The 22,358-nt window shown below is 40.4% G+C and overlaps 1 protein-coding gene and 1 long non-coding RNA gene across 12 annotated transcripts in view; one reads left to right on the plus strand and one right to left on the minus strand.

Moving 5' to 3' along the window:
• REV1 (REV1 DNA directed polymerase) overlaps window positions 1-22,358 on the plus strand; it is an 83,761-nt gene that overhangs the window by 27,945 nt on the left and 33,458 nt on the right. For 9 of the 11 annotated variants that reach the window (XR_015137383.1, XR_015137385.1, XR_015137386.1 and 6 more), the window contains exons 4-8: window positions 6,593-6,761; window positions 13,977-14,129; window positions 16,831-17,543; window positions 19,602-19,709; window positions 21,126-21,242. Coding sequence is in view for 6 of the 11 variants with exons in the window: in XM_086327962.1 (XP_086184088.1) it covers window positions 6,593-6,761; window positions 13,977-14,129; window positions 16,831-17,543; window positions 19,602-19,709; window positions 21,126-21,242 (1,260 nt within the window). In the remaining 5 variants the exon portion in view is untranslated. Of the gene's footprint in view, window positions 1-6,592; window positions 6,762-7,444; window positions 7,781-13,976; window positions 14,130-16,830; window positions 17,544-19,601; window positions 19,710-21,125; window positions 21,243-22,358 lie in introns of those variants that run through there. The other 2 variants (XM_086327965.1, XM_086327967.1) reach the window with 1 other exon arrangement.
• LOC147363715 (uncharacterized) lies at window positions 18,674-21,697 on the minus strand. Its single transcript, XR_015137388.1, has 3 exons — window positions 21,580-21,697; window positions 20,634-20,699; window positions 18,674-18,798 (listed from the first exon to the last, which is right to left on the minus strand). It is a non-coding gene; the product is annotated as an uncharacterized LOC147363715 (long non-coding RNA).

The following is a 22,358-nucleotide window of genomic DNA, read 5'->3' on the forward strand; positions in this document are numbered from 1 at the left end:
AGAATATTCCCGAAGAACGTTCTGTAAAATTAACAGTATGAGTATTACAGAATATAATCGTTACAGATTTGCAGAGTATTCTTTATAAAATATTTGTAAGTTTTAAAAATTGTACCATTCTGTTCAGTGAGAAATATAGCTTAGGTAAATTATTTTCTAGTTGATCACATGTTCTTTGATGTTTCTTGTGTTTTGTCAAGCAAGGATACATGTAACAGAGAGAGGAAGGTCTCTGTGTTGTTCACCCTGTAAGAGACAGTTTGGAGCTTGCTTTCAGATTTGTTAAACCATGAAACGTTGCCCGTTACAGTCCTCGTACCTGCAGTTGGTCTCCTTTGTAGAGACATCTTTCAGGATGCTGAAGGAGCTCAGAATTTTGGTTTAAAAGGAGGTTTCGTTGGGATTTTAATTTGTATTTCTCTAATGATTAGTGATGTTGAGTGTCTTTTCATATGCTTGTTGGCCATATGTACATCATCTTTAAAGTCCTTTGGCCATTTTTAAATTGGATATTTTGTGCTTGTTGAATTTCCGTTGTTTTTTTATATAGTCTGTTCACCCAGTATTAGAGTGATCTCGGTCTGCAAATAGTGTCTCCAGTTCCACAGGCTGCGCCCTTTATGCACAGAAGTTGTGCGTTTTTGTGTAGTCTAATTTGTCTGCTTTTGTTTTGTTGCCTGTACTTTTGGCATTGTATCTAAGAGATCATTGCTGAGTCCAGTGTCATAAAGCTCTTCCCCTATGTTTTCTTCCCAGAGTTTTATAGTTTTAGGACTTTCATTTAGGTCTTTAGGCCATTTGAGTTATTTTTTGTGTATCAGCAAATGAGTTGGGTTTTTTATTTATTATTTGTGGCTGCTTTGTTGCCTTTTTTTTGCACAGGCTTTCTCTAGTAGTGGCGAGCAGGGTCTACTCTTTGCTGCAGTGCGCGGGCTTTTCATTGCAGTGACTTCTCTTGCTGCGGAGTGCAGGCTCTAGGCGTGTGGGCTTTGGTAGTTACGGCCCGCGGGCTCCGTAGTTGTAGCTCGAGGGCCCTAGAGTGCGCAGGCTCCAGCAGTTGTGGCGCTCAGGCTTAGCTGCTCCGGGCATGTGCAGTCTTCCCAGACCAGGGATCGAACCATGTCCTTTGCATTGGCAGGTGGATTCCTGTCCACGGCACCAGCAGGGAAATCCCCACATGTGTCTCTTATTGACCCTTTTCCCCCACTGATTTTGTCTGTTCTGACTGTCCCTACATAATCAACATTTAAATAGTGTACCTTGATATTTTTGGTCTTCATTTGATGAAAGTGCATTTTTTGTACCTTAAGTTGGTTTCTGTTCTTTTCATTAGCATGTGACGTTTAAAGCATTCCCAGTACCTCCGTAAATAAAACCTGCACAGAAGTCATGCTTATCCAAATTATCCAGAACATGCTTGTTTTTGTGGTTTTGGTAAGAATAACATTGCAGTGACATTAATAATCTTTCGAAGGACGTGTGATGCCAAGACTATTGTTGAATTCCAGTTTTGGAATCACCAGTAGTGAGGCTTGAGTGAGATAGAGTATGAAAGTGCATGACTGACTAGGTGTTGCATTAATTTGAATTCTCTGTCCTCAGTTCTTTTTATCTGCTTATGATTATAAAACAGGAAATGACAGTTTCATTTTATTCAGCAGAGAGGTGGTGTGTTTTAATCAAATTGATATATATATATATATATGTTGGTGCTACTAGAATGGACACATATAAAGTGTCTGCTGACTAGGAAAGAAGAAATATTTTCAAGTTTAATTCCTACTGTGGTTATGTGTAAAAATGTTCCCTTGTTATTTTGTGCAGGAATTATGTATTGGGGCTTCCCAGGTGGCTCAGTGGTAAAAGAATCCACCTGCCAATGCAGGAGACACAGCTTCAGTCCCTTGGTTGGGATGATCCCCTGGAGGATGAAGTGGCATCCCGCTCCAGTATTCTTGCCTGAGAATCCCATGGACAGAGGAGCCTGGCTGGCTGGCTACAGTCCATGGGGTCACAAAGAGCTGGACATGACTTGGCAACTTAGCATGCATGAATCATGTATTGAGAACACATACTCTTATTTCAGGATATGCCAAGTATTGTGTAAATTGCTGTTAAGACATTTTGTTAAATGGCTTAGGGAAACTGTCAACTAATCTTAAATTTCTATATCAAATATTTAGAATTATTGCTAGTAAAAGTCGTGAATTCCACGATTGCCCAGTTGCTTTGTTAAGAGGTTTTCTGAGCATATTGCTCATATATCATGATAGCTTCTGCCCACCGCTGCCTTTCCTCATAGTGAAGCTGGAGTTGAAAATAATAGGTTACACTTTTCAAATCTGTCTTTGGTCTTCTGGCTGGTATTTTCTTTTAATTTCTTTAATTTAGTTTCTTTTTTGTTTTTAAGAGATCCTTTTATTTATGTACTTTTCGGCACTGCTGGGTCTTTGTTGCTGCCTGGCTTCTCCCTAGCTGTGGAGAGTGGGGCTGCTCTCTCGCTGCTCTTCGAGGGCCTCTCCTCGCTGTGGCCTCTCTTGCTGTGGAGCGTGGGCTCTAGTGCATGGGGTTTGGTAGTTGTGGGCCCCAGGCTTTAGAGCACAGGCCCAGTAGTCGTGGTGCACGGACTCGCTTGTCCCACCGAATGTGCATCTTCCAGACCAGGGGCCCAACCCACGTCTCCTCCATTGGCAGGTGGGTTTAACCACTGAGCCGCTGGGGAAGCCCTACTGGCTGATGTTTTAGTGGACAGTTTGGGAGTTGATGTTGGCAGTCCAGGGTGTGTGATGGTATACATATAAGCACACTTATATATATAATGCATACATGTATAGTAATGATAATGTTGATAATATTGCTTATTGAGGGAATAATATAAGTGAAGACCCCTTGAATCTTTGATCCCCTTAACAAATAGTATTTACATGCAATAGTGTCAGATGTAGAACTTCCTTTATAGAGGACAAACTAAATGAAGCAGGAGTCTGGAAAAAACATATCATAAAAGATGGTGTATTCTAACCAGGTCATTACATTTTTCTTTTTGGTTGTAGAATTGACTTTGTAATACTGATTTTTGTTTTCCTTGGTGGTGTTTGATGTAATGGAATGTGAGGCAGTGATAGAGAATTTGTCCAAAAGCAAAATAAGCTCCTTACACTTTAGGTCTGAAAGGAATGTTAGCGATCACTGGCTCCGCTTACCCCATTTGGCCTCCACACTGAGCCGCAGGTGGCAGGAAGCCTATGTGGGCTCACCCCGCCAGCACCCACAGCCAGGCTGGCACTCAGGACTTCCCACTTCTTGCGCTGTTTGCCCTGTACCACATTCTGTTGCCATGAGTAGAGACCTTGCTTGCTTTTAAGTACTTTCTGTTGTGTGATGTTAAACTTCTTCTGTTTTGTACTTGTTACATGTATTAAGCATTATAGTTTATTCGATAAGCAGGATATGTCAGTTGTTGACCTACCTTTTATGATGTCTTGCTAATTTATATGTATTTTTTCCATCATTTACATTATTCTGCTTTTTGTTCCTTTATCTGTAAAACTGGGCATAATATGACCTGCTTTGCTTTTAGTCTCCAGATTTTGTTTGCTGGAGATAATGGTTTTAGTGTCTAGAATTGTATGATAGCTTTGTAAGGGATCTTAACTATCATCCAGTCTCACCTCTCATATTGATTCTTCTAGTCTGAGAGCATGACATGACTGAGCGACTTCACTTTCACTTTTCACTTTCATGCATTGGAGAAGGAAATGGCAACCCACTCCAGTGTTCTTGCCTGGAGAATCCCAGGGACGGGAAGTCTGGTGGGCTGCCGTCTATGGGGTCGCACAGAGTCGGACATGACTGAAACAACGCAGCAGCAGCAGTCTGAGAGCATGGTGCGTCTTCCCATCATTTCTGTCATATTCAGTTTCTTTCATCAGCGTCTTACAGTTTTCTGAGTACAGGTCTTCTGTCTCCTTCAGTTCAATTCAGTTGCTCAGTTGTGTCCGACTCTTTGCGACCCCATGAATCACAGCACACCAGGCCTCCCTGTCCATCACCAACTCCTGGAGTTCACTCAGACTCACATCCATCAAGTTGGTGATGCCATCCAGCCATCTCATCCTCTGTCATCTCCTTCTCCTGCCCCCAATCCCTCCCAGCATCGGAGTCTTTTCCAATGAGTCAACTCTTCACATGAGGTGGCCAATGTACTGGAGTTTCAGCTTTAGCATCATTCCTTCCAAAGAAATCCCAGGGCTGATCTCCTTTTGGATGGACTGGTTGGATCTCCTTGCAGTCCAAGGGACTCTCAAGAGTCTTCTCCAACACCACAGTTCAAAAGCATCAATTCTTCAGCACTCAGCCTTCTTCACAGTCCAACTCTCACATCCATACATGACCACAGGAAGAACCATAGCCTTAACTAGACAGACCTTTGTTGGCAAAGTAATGTCTCTGCTTTTGAATATGCTATCTAGGTTGGTCATAACTTTCCTTCCAAGGAGTAAGCATCTTTTAATTTCATGGCTGCAGTCACCATCTGCAGTGATTTTGGAGCCCAAAAAATAAAGTCTGCCACTGTTTCCACTGTTTCCCCATCTATTTCCCATGAAGTGGTGGGACCAGATGCCATGATCTTTGTTTTCTGAATGTTGAGCTTTAAGCCAACTTTTTCACTCTCCTCTTTCACTTTCATCCAAGGATCAAACCAGTGTCCCCTGCATTGCAAGGTGGATTCTTAACCACTGGACCACCAGAGAAGCCTTTATTGGGAGTTTTTAAATTACTGATTCCATTTCAGTGCTAGTAATTGGGTCTGTTCATGTTTTCTGTTTCTTCCTGGTTCAGTCTTGGGAGATTATTCCTGTCTGAGAATTTGTCCATTTCTTTTAAGTTGTCCATTTTATTCATATATAGCTGCTCACAGTAGTCTTTCAGGAGTCTTTGTATTTCCATGGTGTTCATTTTAACTTTTTTCATTTCTGGTATTATTTGTCTTTATGATTTCTTTCTTTTTACTAACTTTGAGTTCTGTTTGTTCTTCTTTCTCTAGTTACTTTAGGTGTAAGGTTAGGTCGTTCATGATAAAACCCTTACCAAAATTCCTCTTAAGGAAACATGTTTCTTCTTCTAAAGACCCAAACTCACTGAATTAGTAATTCTAATAAAAGTACTCATTTAAATGCTTGGATTTGTATTGTTTGTGCTTAAAGACAATCTGTTGCTTGAATAGCCGAGAAGATACACAAGCTTCCTGTGGATATCACCTCCAGTAGCTGTTGCTATGGGAGATGTGATGCAGAGTTTCCTTGCAGCTCAGCTAGGAGACCTGGGTTCAATCCCTGCATTGGAAAGATCCCCTGGAGAAGAGAAAGGCTACCCACTCCAGTATTCTGGCCTGGAGAATTGCACGGACTCATGCGGTCTCAAAGAGTCGGACATGACTGAGTGACTTTCACTTTCCTTTCCTTTTCTTAGGATAAAAATAAAAAGAAATAGAAGAGCTATTGAAAATAATTAGTTTAATGTGATACTAGTAATGCCAGTCATAACATAACTTTAGTGAGTCAGACATTTTTATGGGAAAGCATAAGCCACATTGATTCATATTTAAGATATTTTTCTATAGTTTTATTAAGAATAAAATAATTTGAAACAGAATTGGGGATAAAACGGTGCTTCTTGGTTGGCAATTCTTTTTTTTTTATTTTGGTTTATTTTTTGGTTTTGATGCAAGTTCGTATTAGGAAACCAAGTAAGATTATTTTAACCTTTTTCTATTTTCTTAAATAAAAGTTTAGATAGCTTCATAGGAGTAAAGTCTAACAAGCCCTATGGTAAGTCTGCTCATAGTAGGTGTTTTTAAACTGTGGTAAAAATCCCTACCGTTTCTAGCACTGCAGTGTTGCCAGCATCAGATTCATTACCTGAGGTGCCTGTCTGCTCTTCTGGGCATCTCTTGTCAGTAGGTGTTTTTGTTTTTGCTTTTCTAAGATTTTTTTTTTTTTTAATGTGGATGAGTTTAAAAAAAATAATTTTACTTACTTTGGCTGCATTGGGTCTTTGTTGGTGCATGGACTTTTCTCTAGTTGCAGGGCATGGGGGCTCCTCTCTGGTTGTGGTGCCCAGGATTCTCATTGTGGTGGCTTCTCCTGCTGTGGAGCGTGGAGTCCAGGGTGGTGGGCTTCGGTGGTTGTGGCTCCCGGGCTCCAGAGCGCACACCCAGTAGGTGTGGCGCACGGGCCTAGTTGCTCCATGGCATATAGGATCTTCCCAGACCAGGGATCGATCCCAAGTCTACTGCGTAGGCAGTAGATGGGTTCTTTATCCCTGAGCCGCCAAGGAAGCCCGGCAGGAGATGTGTTTGTGTTGGTTGGCTATTAGTGGCCAGGAGCATCGGCTGTGCTGAGCAAGGCCGAACAGCTCTCTCTCTTTGTGATTTTCCTCCCAGCTTCGTTTACTGACAGCACAGCCAAGGAGAAGGTGAACCAGTGATGTGTTCTTTAAATCATCCAGTTGACGGGATTGTTCAGCTAGCGCTCTACTTGTACTTTCTTATATGTAAAACTTTCAGCGTGTTTTATTATTAATTTTACAGATCCATCTGCTGAGGAATTGAGAAAGCTAATGATGTTGCATGGAGGCCAGTATCACGTGTATTATTCCAGATCCAAAACAACACACATCATTGCCACAAATCTTCCTAATGCCAAAATCAAAGAGTTAAAGGGAGAAAAAGTAATTCGACCAGAATGGATTGTGGAAAGGTAAGTTTAATTTTTAATTAAAGCATTTTTAGAAATTGGAATGCTTATTTGTATTATAAACCCTTACCTAACCTGCAGTACCTTTTAACTTAAGGGTGAAGAGGAATCAGTGTCTTAAACAACACTGCTCTGCTCCTTGGGTGGCTCAGTGGTAAAGAACCCGCCTGCCAGTGCAGGAGACACAGGTTCTATCCCTGGGTCAGGTCGATCTCCTGGAGAAAAAATGGCAACCCACTTTAGTATTCTTTCCTGGGGAACCCCATGGACAGAGGAGCCTGACGGGCTACAGTCTATGGGGTCGCAAAAGAGTCGGACACGACTTAGCAACTGAACGACAGCTGTACTCCTCAGCCTTGCATAGTAGTTCAGGTGCCTATGGTCTGATGTTAGTGTTCCTGCATCCTCAGCTCCCAGGACTTAGGGGAGATGACTCAGGTAAGAGCAGGAGGCAGTGATGGAAGGGCTTGACCAAGCGTGTTACTCATTCAGCAAATGTCTGTGCACCTGTTATCAGTAGACAGTGCTCTTTGTACTTGGGAAATACACCATTGAGCAAAGCAGAGCACCTCCCCTGCTTCTGGGAGCTTCCATTCTACTGGGGGAAACAGATAATGAACAATATGTGAGTAAGTTGGAGACGACTGAGCGACTGAACTGAGTAAGTTTATATCCTATCTCTCAAGGCTATGGTTTTTCCTGTGGTCATGTATGGATGTGAGAGTTGGACTGTGAAGAAGGCTGAGCACTGAAGAATTGATGCTTTTGAACTGTGGTGTTGGAGAAGACTCTTGAGAGTCCCTTGGACTGCAAGGAGATCCAACCAGTCCATTCTGAAGGAGATCAGCCTTGGTATTTCTTTGGAAGGAATGATGCTAAAGCTGAAACTCCAGTACTTTGGCCACCTCATGCGAAGAGTTGACTCATTGGAAAAGACTCTGATGCTGGGAGGGATTGAGGGCAGGAGGAAAAGGGGACGACAGAGGATGAGATGGCTGGATGGCATCACCGACTCGATGGACGTGAGTCTCAGTGAACTCCGGGAGTTGGTGATGGACAGGGAGGCCTGGCGTACTGTGATTCATGGGGTCACAAAGAGTCGGACACGACTAAGCGACTGAACTGAACGGAAGGGGAAAAAGATGAGGATAGTGTGGACCTGAAGTTCTTGGAGAGGAGAGCAGTTTGCAGTATTATTAGTACCTGTTTTTCAGTTGTTCTGGTTTCTTGGCTGTTGGTTTGGAATTGGTATGTTGTAAATCAGTGGTGACCATTCTTAGTAACTTTCTAGCATAAAATACATCATCTGAAATTTGAGGATGAACTAGAACTTAAGTGATTCACATATAATTTATATGAGTGATTGAAAGTTAAAAGTGAAAGTATTAAAATCATAATTTTATGCATGAATGGATTGTAATCAGTATGTGAGAGAATGGTCAGATTGTATAGTGGAGTGTTAATGACACAAACTTAGAAATTATTTAGGTCAATTGCCAAAGCTTTTTTTCTTACCCTAAATTTCATTAATTCTGACACCTTAATTTATTTGGTAGATTTAGACTTGTTCAGGTCTTCTGTATCACAGATATCAGCATGAATTTGCGAGAGGCAGTGCATTGTGGAAAGGCTGTGCCTGGGCTCTGGAAACAGACCTGAGTTCATGTTCGGGGTCCTTGTTGTCTTGGATTGTAACAGGAGCAGGGGTGCAGCCATTCTGAACCTTGTCTCCTCATTTGTAAAAGAAGATCACTGTCTACCTGTTATGGTTATGTGAAAACTAGAAATAACTCATGCAGACTACCTGGCACAGTGCTTCCCATGTTATAGAGACGTGATACGGAAGAAGCTGCTGCTGCTATGATATTTTATTTGTATTCTATAAACATGACCGAGTATTAGAAAAATCAATTCCAGAAGGTCAAAGGTACATTTAGGGGAAAAGTGCATTTGGCTTCCAGAAAGCCAAATTATTCATATAGACTAGGGTTTTTTAAATTTAAGTCTTGGTGTATTAAGTTGAAGACTCATCCCTGGAACATGCTGTGCTGTGTTCCAAGGACCCAGTCACTGTTCATTATATAGGATTTATCCACATGGCTTTTAGTGGTATGTCTTCTTAAAAAGGAGTTGTGAAGTTTTCGTATGAGAGGTTAGTATCATTTCAGAGTTCCGCTGTGTGTGGACACTTACACAGTCGTTTCATTGGCTGGGGCTGGAATTTCGATCTGAGGATGTTAGTTTGGCTTTGGGGAGAATAGGGGAGATCGTGGATGGTAGGAAAGGGAGGTGAGGAGGGCCCTGGCTGGGTGCAAGCTAACATGTTTAGAAAATGGTGGTCTTCATGACAGCTCTTTCTTTATACTGGCTCTTTTTTGCTGAATGCAACTAGAGGGGTAATTCAATAATAAACGTAGCTGAGGCAGTTCCAAGTTATAAAATACACCTTCAGACCTAATGATCTGTTTTTAAATAACTGAAGTGACTTTGGAATCATGATTATGTGATGTATCTGCTCTATGTACTAGATGAGAAGGCAGGACTGATAAGGTTAACTGATTTGCCCGAGTGACAGAATTCAGAATCCAGATTTCTGACTCATCATTGGGTCTGCTCTTTGCCATTTAAGTTGTTACAGGAGAACTGCCTCATTCATCTCTCTAGAAATGGATTAGTCAGCTCTGTGCTCTAATATATGACATAATGCCTGGTGTCTGTGATGTCATAAGCATGGGCTTCTCCAGGGTAAATCAGAGCCGTTTGCTTCCATGCTCTAACCCCAGTCTTGTTCATCTCTTCTCCACTGCAGGGCTTTAATGAGACTTTACTATACTTAAATATTTGAACATTATATTAGCTGTTTAAAGGATGATATATGGTATTCTCCTCTATAATTGGTTTTCCTGTTTTGGGTTTGAGCAGTTTGAAAAGTGACTAACACTTCTAAGTGTGCAGATTGCTTTGATTCAAATTCCCTGGTGCCTGTGTAGGTGCCATTAAACCCGAGTTAGTACAGGCATGATTACGAGGTCACGACTTCCAAGAGGCAGGGGAGTCCTGTAATGAGAAGCCTGTGTGCATTAGTTTAAGTTCTGAGTTCTGTAACTGAAGGCTTTGTCTTGTGAATCTTACGGTTGTATATGGTACAGTATGAGTTTGTGATTTTCACATTTTTGTTAATCCCTTTCTGCAGACAATTTGATGTGGAAATTTGAAGTGTGAGTAGTTACGGAAGCCGCTCTGGCTGCCGCTCTGGCTCATCAGGGCAGAGCACAGTAGACACCGTGGTGCCCTGCTGCTCCAAGGCTGTTCTGTTCTCGTCGTCCGTTTTGCGTTCCGTCTCCCATGGCAAGAGAGCCTGGTTCTCCCGGGCTGGGCTGCAAGGACAGAGGTTCCCGTTCACGCCAGCCCACAGGGTCTTCTCCCAGTCAGTGCGCCCTTCCTTCCTGAGCTGCGCATGCTCGTGTCTGTCACGTAGCTGCAGTGCCGTGACGCCTCACACTTCATATGGAGTAAAACTGTTTCTAATTACACTCCACGTAATTATTAGAGTCTTATTCAGATCAAATATAAGTTGACTACAATTTTATCTCATGATTTTCCCCTTGTGTTTTTGTGTTTTGCCTCAATTCTTAATAGAAAATATGCATGATTCTTGTTTCTGGTCTAGATTTGTGTTTAAAAAAAATTTATCTTGAGTATTTACTTTTTTCTCTCACAACACTACAGAATTCTTCTCAAATTATTTTTACTTGGCCAACTACTCAGTACACACATTTCAGTCCCCCCCTCACCCCATGTTGTAGATAATATTTATAAGAAAATATATTCTTGGTTTTCAGGAGCTAAAGAATGACTGTGAATAGTTTAACTCTCAGTATTTGTAGTGAAAAATAAAAAGCAGTTTGGGCCCTGTAGGATAAAGGACAACAAGTTATATATATATGTGTTCTTACCTGTTATTTCCTTTTCTGAGCTTGTACAGTCTTTGTGAGTGGTTGGAAAGCTTAGGTGATCAGAGAGGTGGGGACAAAGGCAATTTTAATGTTGAATGAATGAAGAATTTTTGTTTAGTGGTAGAATATAAGGCAAAAACAGTTCGTTTTTTCCTTAGCCCATAATTCACTCCTTTCTTGTCTTAAATTCACTTTTGAATGAGGAAGAAAACATACCTGAATTGGATGGGCAGGTGAATACACGGCGTTAGGGGTTTTCTCATAGAGAATGACTGGGACGTTGACTGGAGCCATATGGCATTTGATGAGCAGAATTGCATCATCTGAAGAAGATAGTATTGCTACAGTGATACTACAGAGTTTGGAATGGAAATCATCGTAGGGACTTTCATATCTTGATTTCTACAAAATTTTCCAGATTCTGGTTATAACTGTCAGTGTAAATTCATTGTGTCAGCATAGGAAATGATTTAGAGGAGTGTTAGAAGCAAAGTTCTACTCTAGAGATAAGTTTACTGGGGCTAGAGGACAAACCAAGAGTTAAGAGTCCCCAAAGTAAGTAAATATTTCACATCCGTGAATATGTGTCTGATACAGTGAATAAATATATATATATTATATATATATACACACATATCTTTCATATATACCAGAGTCTATTTTCAGTGTATGAAGGAAGTCCACTGTTTAAAGAAATCATGTAGTAATATCTTTTGGTAAAGTGAAACTCCTTTTGATCTTGAAATTTGGATTTTGGTATTTGGTATTCAGCTTTTTTTTTTCTTAAAAATAGTAGAACATAAACAGTTCCTTTGTGCTTAGGATAAGCAGTGAAATTAGACAATGTTACAAGTTAATCCCTGAGAGATTTCTTAAAAGAAGATCTTTTAAAAACATACCTTCAGAGAATGCTTTTGCCATGTCTGTAGCTGGACAGACGGATGTCATGACAGTTAGGAATGTACAATGTATGTGTAGTGGTTTGGGTTTGAAATGTAAAAAATTCCTTGTCTAACAAGATGATGATGCGCTGGGCTTTAGTTGCTTTTGCTGGGCATCTCTGAGGACGTCTGGTGAAACCTGCAGTATTAAAATTGGCGCTCTTATCAGTCTCCATGGGCTGAGAGCCTCAGGTTCCGCCAGGTGACCTCAGTCTTCACAGGGGTCATGTGCGATCAGTGTTGACCACAGAGAGCCCCTCCAGAGCCCGGTCAGCCAGCACTCTACCAGGAGTCTGGGAGAAGCCAGCACGACGGCGAGGCCTGTCCTGGCTTTGCTGCACTTGGGTCTTCCTTCTGGTGTGCCCCTGGGACATCGGGCACCGTTTCAGTCTCCGCTCTGTTGTCTTGATAAAAAATGACTTTAGCCTGATGGTAGTTTCTTTAGGTAAATGAGGGTTGAAGTGTGCTGTCAGTAGTAACGTTCTCCACTGTCGTGATTTAGTGCTTTAGCATGTTTAGTAATGCTACCTAAAGCTGAAGGTGTTTTAGGGGGAATTATATACTGATATAATTACAAAAAGAACTTAGTTTGCAACATGATATATTTCCATTTTTAGGATATCATCATGTGTTTTTCAGTATTCAAAGTTGTTGACTCATATTTTGAATTGGTTTGTTTGTTTAAGCCAGTTCAGTAATTTCTTACACTTTTTTCAAGTTTTGTGGCATGCCCTTTGGGGAAAACGTCAAAACTTTTGAATTTGTCAGATAATAAGAAAAAGTATTTTACTCTTTATTCATTTTTTCCTAATTAATTGAAGGGTGGCTTTCTTTATATATAGTTTAGGTTTAAAGCCACACATGCTTTCAAATGTTTCGATTTTGAATTGAAAATGATATATTTAAAGACACAGTAACCGTATGTAACTCAGTTTATTAGAAAGCAAATTTTAGTTTAATGAACTCAGTTTTAGCTCTTAGTTATAATAGGTGTTTGGGAGTGTCTGTTAATGGGCCAGGACTGTCTAGTATTAGACTACTCATGCCCCCTGATTTGTCCCAGTGATGTTTGATATGTAGCTAGTGAATGTTTGGAAGAGGATACATAGATATATATGATAACTTCTCTTAGTTCCTGTCTTCTAGTGGCCTTGTCTTTATCACATTTATACATATAAAATAGTATAAATTACTTACTTCTCTTAAAGTTGAGGTTATTTTGTGCTTCACATTACAGGCTTTCACATGTAATAGACCTGATGTGAATCTTAGAAATTGGGGATCCTCATCCAGTCCCGTTATTCTGGGGAAACTTGACATGTGAGATAGGTTGAGAAAACCTCGATGATTGTGTGTGAATTGGAGAAAGATTGTTGTTGTAGTTGTTGTTTTCAGTCGCTCCGTCATGTCTGACTCCTTGCGACCCCATGGACCACATCATGTCAGGCTTCCCTGCCCTTCACCATCTCCTGGAGTTTGCTCAAACTCATGTCCATTGAGTCGGTGATTCCACCCAGCCATCTCATGATCTCTATTGTCCCCTTCTTCTGCCTTCACTCTTTCCCAGCTGATATCAGGGTCTTTTCTAATGAGTCGGCTGTCTTTTCTAATGAGTCAGCTCTTCCCATCAGGTGGCCAAAGTATTGGAGCTTCAACATCAGTCTTTCTAATGAATATTCAGGATTGATTTCCTTTAGGATTTCCTTTAGGTTTGACTGGGTTGATCTTGCAGTCCAAGGGACTCTCAAGAGTCTTCTGCAACACCACAGCTCAAAAGCATCAGTTCATCAGCATTCAGCCTTCTTTATGGTTCATCTCTCACATCCATACCTGACTACTGGAAAAACCATAGCTTTTACTATATGAACCTTTGTCGGCGAAGTAATGTCTCTGCTTTTTAATATGCAGTCTAGGTTTGTCAAAACTTTTCTTCCAAGGAGCAGGTCTCTTTTAATTCATGGCTGCAATTACCATCTGTAGCGATTTTGGGGAAAGAGTGTGGTTAATATTAAAGTCATGATTATTAAAATATTGACTAGTCCAGCTCTGTGATTAAACTTTTCTCATCCTATTCTCTAGTTTTCCCCTCCTCAATGTGAGATCATTGGCCACTAGTTTTTAAAATTTCAGACACGTCTCTTCATGTTTAACTAAAATTATATTGTATTAGGACCACTAAAACAAAGGAGGAAGGAATAAACTAGAAAGGGCAATGACATGTTGGTGGTGGAATACTCCTGTTATTGAGAACATTGATTTTCTGTGAAGCTCGTGTACCCCAGGTATTAAACTCTTAAATTGCTCTGACTTTTTCGTTTTAGCATCAAAGCTGGGCGACTCCTGTCCTGCATTCCCTATCAGCTGTACAGCAAGCCGTCCTCTGTGCAGAAGAGCCTCAACTTTAATCCTGTGTGCAAACCTGAGGACCCGCTCCCCGGGCCCAGCAGCATCACCAAGCAGCTCAACGACAGGGTGTAAGTGTGTCTGGTTGGGGCGACCGCGGAGCTGGGGTTTAGCAGTGTGCATGTCCCCTGCTGTACTCAAGATAGAAACACACGTCAAACCTGGTTATTCATCTGTGTTAATCCTGGTGAACTATAGGGGTGGGTGTCTTACCTAAAAATTATTTTTATCACGACAGTTTTGTAAATAAAATGTAAACAAAACTTTTCCACTCACGTTAAATTTCCATGTTAAACCAATGGCTGTTAAGTTACTAGAATTAAACTTTCTCATGGATTTTCATGGCAGTAATAATTTTTGACACAAGTGCTTTGCTGCAGAGTATTACTTTCTCAAAGGCTGAACTGCGCCACCTGTACATTTGTTGTGCGCTGTTGCACAGAAAGATAGGCAATGAAAATGTTAACATTTCCAGGTTATTTTTGAAAAATTCTAAGTCAGTAACAATATGAAAACATAAATACTTTATGTTGGTGAAAATTTAGTTGATGACCCTCAAGGTTATAGAATTAGAGATGAATCTAGGCCTTATTCCATGTGTCTGGTTTTTAAAAATATTTTGACTTAAGCTTTAATTGCAGTAACCCGAGGTAAATCGGCTCCACAGTTAATTGGTATGTTGCGTTAACTTGTGTATCAGGTGGTTTATCATCGTGACTCATTGTCATGAGCCTTCTCCTTATTTATTAAATTGCTTGCTTTGGGAGTTGGATATGTTTTTTCCAAAAGACCGGGAGTCTTAATTGCACTGGGGGATCCGGTGTCACTACCTTCTGTAGCTTTGTTGGCGTTTGTTCTTTAACTTGTATTCACTTACGTAAGTTGTTTTTCATGTTACCTAAAACTTCTAATTTTGTTTTTTTAGTACTATCAGTGTGTACAGGCAATATCAGAAAACTTTCTGAATGCACAGCTTCATCTTTTTTTTTTCTTACTCCACTAATAAAGGAAAATATCTATGTGTGTGTGTTTTGAAATTCTTCTCTGTGTCGATTTGAGGAAGAATTTGCCTATTAGATTGTAATTATTGCTCCATTTATGTTGTTGCCTAGTGAATATATTACCCACCTGTGGTGTGTTTCCAGTCCAGCCTCTTTAGATGTCCAGTTGCCTAGGCTGGAACACTGCAGTGCAGAAGGAGGGCCGTGAGCAGTGTTCTGTTGCCGGTGTGTGCATTTCTAGTGCATGTGTTGCTAGTATTCATTTAAAGTCTTAGTATTTATAACACAGAAAACTAGATCTAAGGCTTTTCTGATTGCACTTTTGTTTCTTTCTTGATCTTTATTTTCTGGCATGTTCAGTGCATTTTATAAACTTTTTTGAAGCTCCTTCATGCCGCTTTTTGCTCCCTTGCTCTTTGTCTCAAGGGCCAGACTTTCTCTGTCTTAGATCACGTTAGGTTTTCTTTCCTTCATCTCTTAATCGTTTCTGGTTGGTTTTCTGTTTCTCTCTGTGGTGTGCTCACTGGTGAGGCTTTGACCTGCTCAGAGTTGGCGGTCAGATTCCACAAGCTGATCAGCCAGAGCCAACCCAGAAATGGGAGGTGATGTTTGGATCCAGGTCATGTGTGGTTTTCCTGTGTAGTCAGACTGTCATTAATAATAGACCCAGTTGGTATTAGGAGGAGGAACTTGAGATTAAACCTGTTGACGGGGTGGCAGTCTAACCTGTGCCTTGGTGCTGTGCGTGCCCTCATCTGGAGCCTGAACTGAAACTGGGCAAACGCTGTGGACCTTCCTAAGGAGAGTGAATTACGGCTTTGTAGTTCAGACTCCTGTTTTTGTTACTTAGATGATTCTTTTGAATACAAATGAATTTTTAATTACACAGCATTACGGGGAATCATTGGAGGAGCAATGGAGTGTAGTGTAGCGTTTGTCATAGTTCTTGCACTGATAAACCTGTCATCAGGACACTGGGTCCAGACTGCCTTGGACCTACCATCCTGGCATGTACATAATGCATTTCTTAGGAAGGAAACACTAATTCCCTGTCAGTAGGGCAAACATCCTCATTTTTCTGGATATAAATTTCATTGAATTAACCTTACACATTGACTTTTTCTTTTTTTTACTTTTTATCTACATCAGTTGACCCTTTTAATGGATTAATGAATACAGTCTGTTGGTTGCTTCCTGAGGGAAAGTAACCAGCCTCAGGAGGGCGGCAGTATTGAATTTAATGTGTTGAACAGTACCTTACATAAAAAACTGAAAATAAACATAGCAGTTAGAATTCACATGAGGTTTCTTACCCCTTTTTACAGGAATTATTCATATTGTATTAATTGAGCAAATGCTTGACTACTAATGTATGCCAGGCACCGTGACTCAGACTGGGTGTTTAAAGCTTATACCAATAGATGACGATTTTTAATGGGAAAATAACTGAAAATTGTTTTTTGGTTTTTTTCTTCAATCTAAGAAGATCCCATTCTATTTCTTCTTTGGGAGTGTCTGAAGTTTTAAAAAGGAAACAAAACCTAAAAGGCTGTTAATGTGCTAGAATTTTCCTAGTACCTTGCTCCTTCGGTTTAGAAAAGAATTATCTTCTGTTGGAAGAGCAGTAATTCAAGTCGTGGTTTAATCTTTCAGATTCGGGCGGAGGGATATTAAAGTGTCTATCAGTAAGAGAGTTTACATGAAAAATTGTTTCAGCTTGAAAGTCCGACGCTATTCATTTAAACAAAATTTTTTTCTTTTCCTGCTTTAGAAATCACATAATTAAGAAAATTGAGACGGAAAGTGAAGTCAGAGTCAATGGAGTGAACAACTGGAACGAAGAAGCTGCAGATAATGACTTTGATTTTGTGGGGCTGGAGCCTGTCTTCCCAGGAAGGAAACAGAACGGAATTCCGCATCCCAGAGGTGGCCGTGCCCTTTGTAATGGGCACGCCCACAGCTCTCACGGTGCCTTAAAAAGCTTGGACTGCTTGGCGCCCCCGGGCAGTGGTGTCGCCAGCAGGCTGTCCCCAGAGCCTGCCCAGGAGGAGGCCGCGGGGGCCGAGAGGAGCCGCGGCGCCTTCAGAGACTGCACCGTGCAGCTGGCCCAGCAGAGCGCCTGCAGCGCGGACGCTCTGCGGGATCCACACAGAACTAAGCCCTTCTCCTCGCCACCTTTGCACAGTAACCCTCGAGTCAACGGTGCTCACCACTCCACCGTTCAGGGGCCTTCAAGCACAAAGAGCACTTCTTCAGTACCTTCCCCAAGCAGGGGACGGCCCTCGGGGCCGCCCAGACCCTCGGACTTCAACTTCATCTCGGACTTCTACTCCCGGTCGAGACTGCACCACATATCCGCGTGGAAGTGGGAACTGACTGAGTTTGTCAATGCGCTGCAGAAACAGAGTAGTGGTGTCTTTCCAGGAAGGGAAAAGTTAAAAAAAATGAAAGCAGGCAGGTCCGCACTTGTTGTAACTGACACAGGTAGATACTCAACTACAATCGTTTTCTTAAGAACAGTCATGCTTACCATTTTGTTCTTAATCTGTCACTGGGGTTCTGGTCAGTACTAAGCTCTTGTAACGTGGAAGTCTTGAGGAGTGTCGGGTTATGTAAGTAACAGTAAGTATAACAGATGATAAAAAGCTTTCTTACTAAAGTATTTTTTACAAAATTAGTTTTGAGTGTGGCTAACTAAAAATCTTTTAAGTAATTTGAATAGGCCCAGGGTTGGGGTTCTGAGCATTCCTTCTTCCTGTAGACTTTATCAGTTGTTGAAGTTTTGAACTGTAAAATATAGTATAGTTTATATTCAGTGTTTAATCTCCTGTAAAAATGGTTTGGTAAGAGTAACTGTTAATTTTTAAAAGCTTGCGTCATAATAATTTTTCAGTCATTAAGTAACTTTGACATAATAGCTGTTGTAATTATAGTAGTTCACTTTTAGTGAGGTTAAGTATTTTCACATAAGTAGATTGGCTAATTGTATTTTGTATTTCAATATTTCTCTTGTCGTCAAAACAAACCCAACAGTAACAGGCTGTATTTCTGTGCCTGTCAATATAAACTGGTGTCTAGTTGAGGCTTTCGTTGCTTTTTCTGGCTCACATGGTTCCTCCCTGAAGATGAGCTGCTCTTGCCCTTCAGTTTATAGCTGTGGAGACAGGTGCACAGAGGAGCGCACGTCTCCCAGACTGGTAGAGCCTCTACATGTGGGTTTCTTGTTATGGTTTGCTGTGTTTAGCTTTTCCAAATGCTTTTTGTTATTTATAAAATAGTTCAAAATAATGGTTATAGGTATTAGATTTTCCTTATATCATGCCTTGGTCTTGTTACCTAAAGGTCATTTAATTTAGAAAGCTTCAAAGAGTAATTATGAATCATTTCCATGAGTGCGAATTTTCCAAGATGAGAGATTTTTATATTGTATGAAAGCATTCAGTGGGCATTTCGTATATGCCTTCCATATGACTTGAATCTTTAAAACCATTATTTTGAGTTGTTTACATTATGTTTATATAATAGTTTTATACAGCAGGATTATAATTAAGATCTATAAGTTATTTCTTGAGGTAACAGAGCAGCAGGGAAGCCCCTGGCTTTGGAGTCAGGCAGCCGCGCATCGCCTAGCTGCGCCATTCTCAGGAAGCAGGGTGCGAGTTCACTCTCTGCGTCTGTCTCCCGTTGGCTGGCGAGTGATGGTCCAGGAGGTGGTAGGAGCAGGGCCCAGCGCTGTGCCCTTAGTGGGAACAAGGGAAAGGTGCTCAGAGTCCCAGTCTGGTGAATAGAGTTGTCTCAACCTTTTGGGTAGTAACTGTAAGTTTTTAGAAGCCTGTTACGAAGACTAACCTCAGTACTATTGTTCTTAAATCTATCAGAGGAAAATTCCTTTGTGAGATCATCGCTTTTTACAAGGGTGGTGGCCTGTGGGCTCTGAAATCAGACGGCCTGGGACCAGCTCAGCCTCCTACTGGCTGTGTGACTGAAGTTATTCTTCTGCAAAATGGGGATAATAAGCTTATTCCCTCTTTCATAGTGTTGTTGTGAGGATTTAAATGAATCCATGTAAAGCTCTTCCAGCACTGCCTGACACCTACCGCCCAGCACTGGTAACAGTAGCGGTGTGTGTGGCCGTCCTAGCGAGGAAGGCTGTGACCACGTGGAGCAGTGGTCCCCTAGAGTGCTTAGCTCCCCGGGACTAAATACATGAACACACCTGTACATTTTTATATACCATTCAGCACACAGAAATGACTTTGAGATAAGCATTTAGACAGATGGAGAGATTTGTTAGAATGTAGACTAGGAAACATGATGTTTGGAAACTAAATTTGTATCTCTGCATTATTTTTAGAGCCAAAGAAACTGAACTTTGATTTCTCTTGAGGTGATATAAATAATCTACTATAGAATCTGTATTTTTTTAAAAACTTCATTCTGCTTGTAAGCATTTAAGAATATAATTTCTAAAGTTAACTAGACCTGATTTTTTTTTAAAGTATTGATTAGTTTGGGGTTTGAACGTTCTTTTTTTCCTTCTAGGAAATATGTCAGTATTGAGTTCACCCAGACATCAGAGCTGTATAATGCATGTTGATATGGATTGCTTCTTTGTATCAGTGGGTATACGAAATAGACCAGATCTCAAAGGTCTGTATTCTTGTTTATGTATTAAGAAAATTGATATGTTGTTACAAATATATATTCTAAGGGATCACAAAATACTCTTTAAGAAATATTCATTCTGATTTTCCTTGGCAAAATCAGTTACTGCTTCCAGTTTTTCTGGACTCCATAATTAAGAAAGATTGAGGGAAATTAGAAAAAAGATTTTTCCTCCCTGTAGAGATCAGGCCTATAGGGAAGAATACTCTTCATTTGAAGGATCTATCATCTAAGATTAAGGACCTGCTTTGGGCATTTTCTATGTTTTTATCTATAGTTATTATTTTTTGCCAATAAAAGGAAATTTTATGGTAGCATATGTCTTTGCAACTTGGGTCACTATACTTTCTCTTGAATGAACCATCTGTTGGGGGCATTCTAAGGTTTTGGTTGTAGAATACTTTTGTATTATTGAACGTTGTTAAAATGTGTTGTCCTCCATGCAATCTTTGTTTTAATGGAAACTTTAGGTATTTGTGACCTGTCAGTACTTTTGAAAATATTTATTCTGGATTTTTCAGAAGTTTAGATCTGAAAGAGATAACTAATAGCCTTTTCTTCTGAGAGTGAGTATTTTTCCTGTAAGGGAAGCACAGAAGCTGCTGGGGATAATAATAGGGCTTTATTTTTATCACAAGTAGTTGCTGCTTCAGCTCTGATAGGGGTGTTTAGATTGTAAAGAGTTGATTTTAGCCCATGACTGGCTTTTTGATGCATTTTTTTCTTTGTCCTCACTAATGCATTTAGTGAAATATATTTTTATACACACACATACACACAAAAAAACATGAATTATCCATGTGTTGGTTTACAGAGTTAGAGCTATCTTCTGACACATACGCATACAAAGAAATGGTGTGTGAAAGATTTTGTAACTAAACCAAAAATTTCATGACTATATATACTCACCTTTGATTCTGTAGTAGGTCAGGTTGTGATTCCTCTGCATATATATTTGATTAGTTTTTTTTCTTGCTGTAAAAATAAAGATTAGCTTAGATGTTACCATACTTTTTTGATACCAGAATTATAAAAAGCCTAGACAGTTTGTCTTTCTCTCCTCACCCTGCCACTCTGAATTGAGGTTCTCTGTTGCCTGTTTTCTACTTTAAGAAACCAGAGAGACAACGAGAAGCTATGATAGTGTTGCTTTTAAGTTGAATAAATGCATCAAAATTGTCATGAATAGTTTACTTTGGGGGGTGCAGAGACACTTAGATGACTTTTGCATAGCAGTTGATAATCTTTAAAGCTCCTGGCTCCGTTAGGGACTAATGCCTGAATAAAGCTAAAGAAAAATGTCATATTTTTTTATGTCTTGAAAAATTTTCCGTTACATGTTTTTTAGTGTTGTTAACGTCCCTGTGCTTAGATTTAAAACTAACTGTACTCTTCTTATAGGAAAACCAGTGGCTGTTACAAGTAACAGGGGCACCGGCAGGGCCCCTCTGCGTCCTGGCGCTAACCCCCAGTTGGAGTGGCAGTATTATCAGAATAAGATCCTGAGAGGCAAAGCAGGTACAGATAACAAGCTCTGAAGTCCTAGTGCACCTGTCGAAGACTTCTGCATTTTGCTTTGGTTCTGTTGTTGCAGAAATAAAAGCAGAGTTGAAACAATTAGCTTTTTCATTCAAAAGTTTTAAGGGTGTCAGTCACATATTAAAGCAGAATCTGAACATAATACAAATGAGTGGTTTATAGTTAGGCTTTGTTGAATTGGATAATGATACTTTCCTGGGCAAGAGAGTGAAGAAAGTTTAAAAGGCATGATTAGCTTGCTTTGTATAGATTTAGTTTGGGGAGGAAGATCATGGACATCATTTTGTAGGAACCTCTAGACTTGAAAGTTAATTACCTGTTGTTTTGGGCTGATTCCGGCAGGGACGCTGAAGTTTGTTTTCTGAGGACGTGTAGGCATCGGTGGACTGAAGAGCAGTTAAGGCCTTAGTGTGCTGGAGTGAGGAGGTGGATGCCAGCAAGCATCCCCGCGTCTTTGTTGTACCTGTTTCATACGAAAACTTTTTTCTTGCCTCTTTGGCTTCTAAATTTTGGCTGTTAATAAGAAAAAATTAAATAAATTACACTAATCATATTACTGTTAAGATTTTCATGTCTCTCCCCTCCTCCTCCCTCCCCCACCCCGCAGTTTTCCCTGAGAAATACTTGCTTAGTAATTACTGAGTAATTATTTGACATTGGTCAGTTTTCCCATGGATGTCTGTGGATACAATTTTTTTTGATTAATTTTTTAGAAAAGTGTTAATCAGAAAATAGATATGTAGAAATCTGGAAGGCTTGCAGTTAAATTTCATCCCAGTTATTTCAGGTTCTTAGTTTCCAGTTAAAAAATTGGGGCTTATTTTAGAAATGACCTCGATGAAATTAAGATGAAAGGAACGCCGGTAGATGTCTCGGAGGACCTTCTTGGGATTACATTTTTCTTGCTGGTTGTGGTCATCATGCCATGGATACAAAGGAGGATAATTACAGCTATGTTTTGATGCTTCACTTGTACTTGTATTCTCCAGACTTCCTGAAACTTTTCCTGGTCATTAAATAAGAGAGTTTTGAGATTCCAGTGTTTCATGTGAAGTGAGTAGAATTTGAGGTTGGTATTCTGAACTTGTTGAGAGT

The sequence above is a fragment of the Bos grunniens genome, chromosome 11, assembly GCF_055505025.1.
Source record: "Bos grunniens cultivar Pamir isolate PY7600 chromosome 11, Bosgru_T2T1.0, whole genome shotgun sequence".
NCBI classification, from domain to species: domain Eukaryota; kingdom Metazoa; phylum Chordata; class Mammalia; order Artiodactyla; family Bovidae; genus Bos; species Bos grunniens.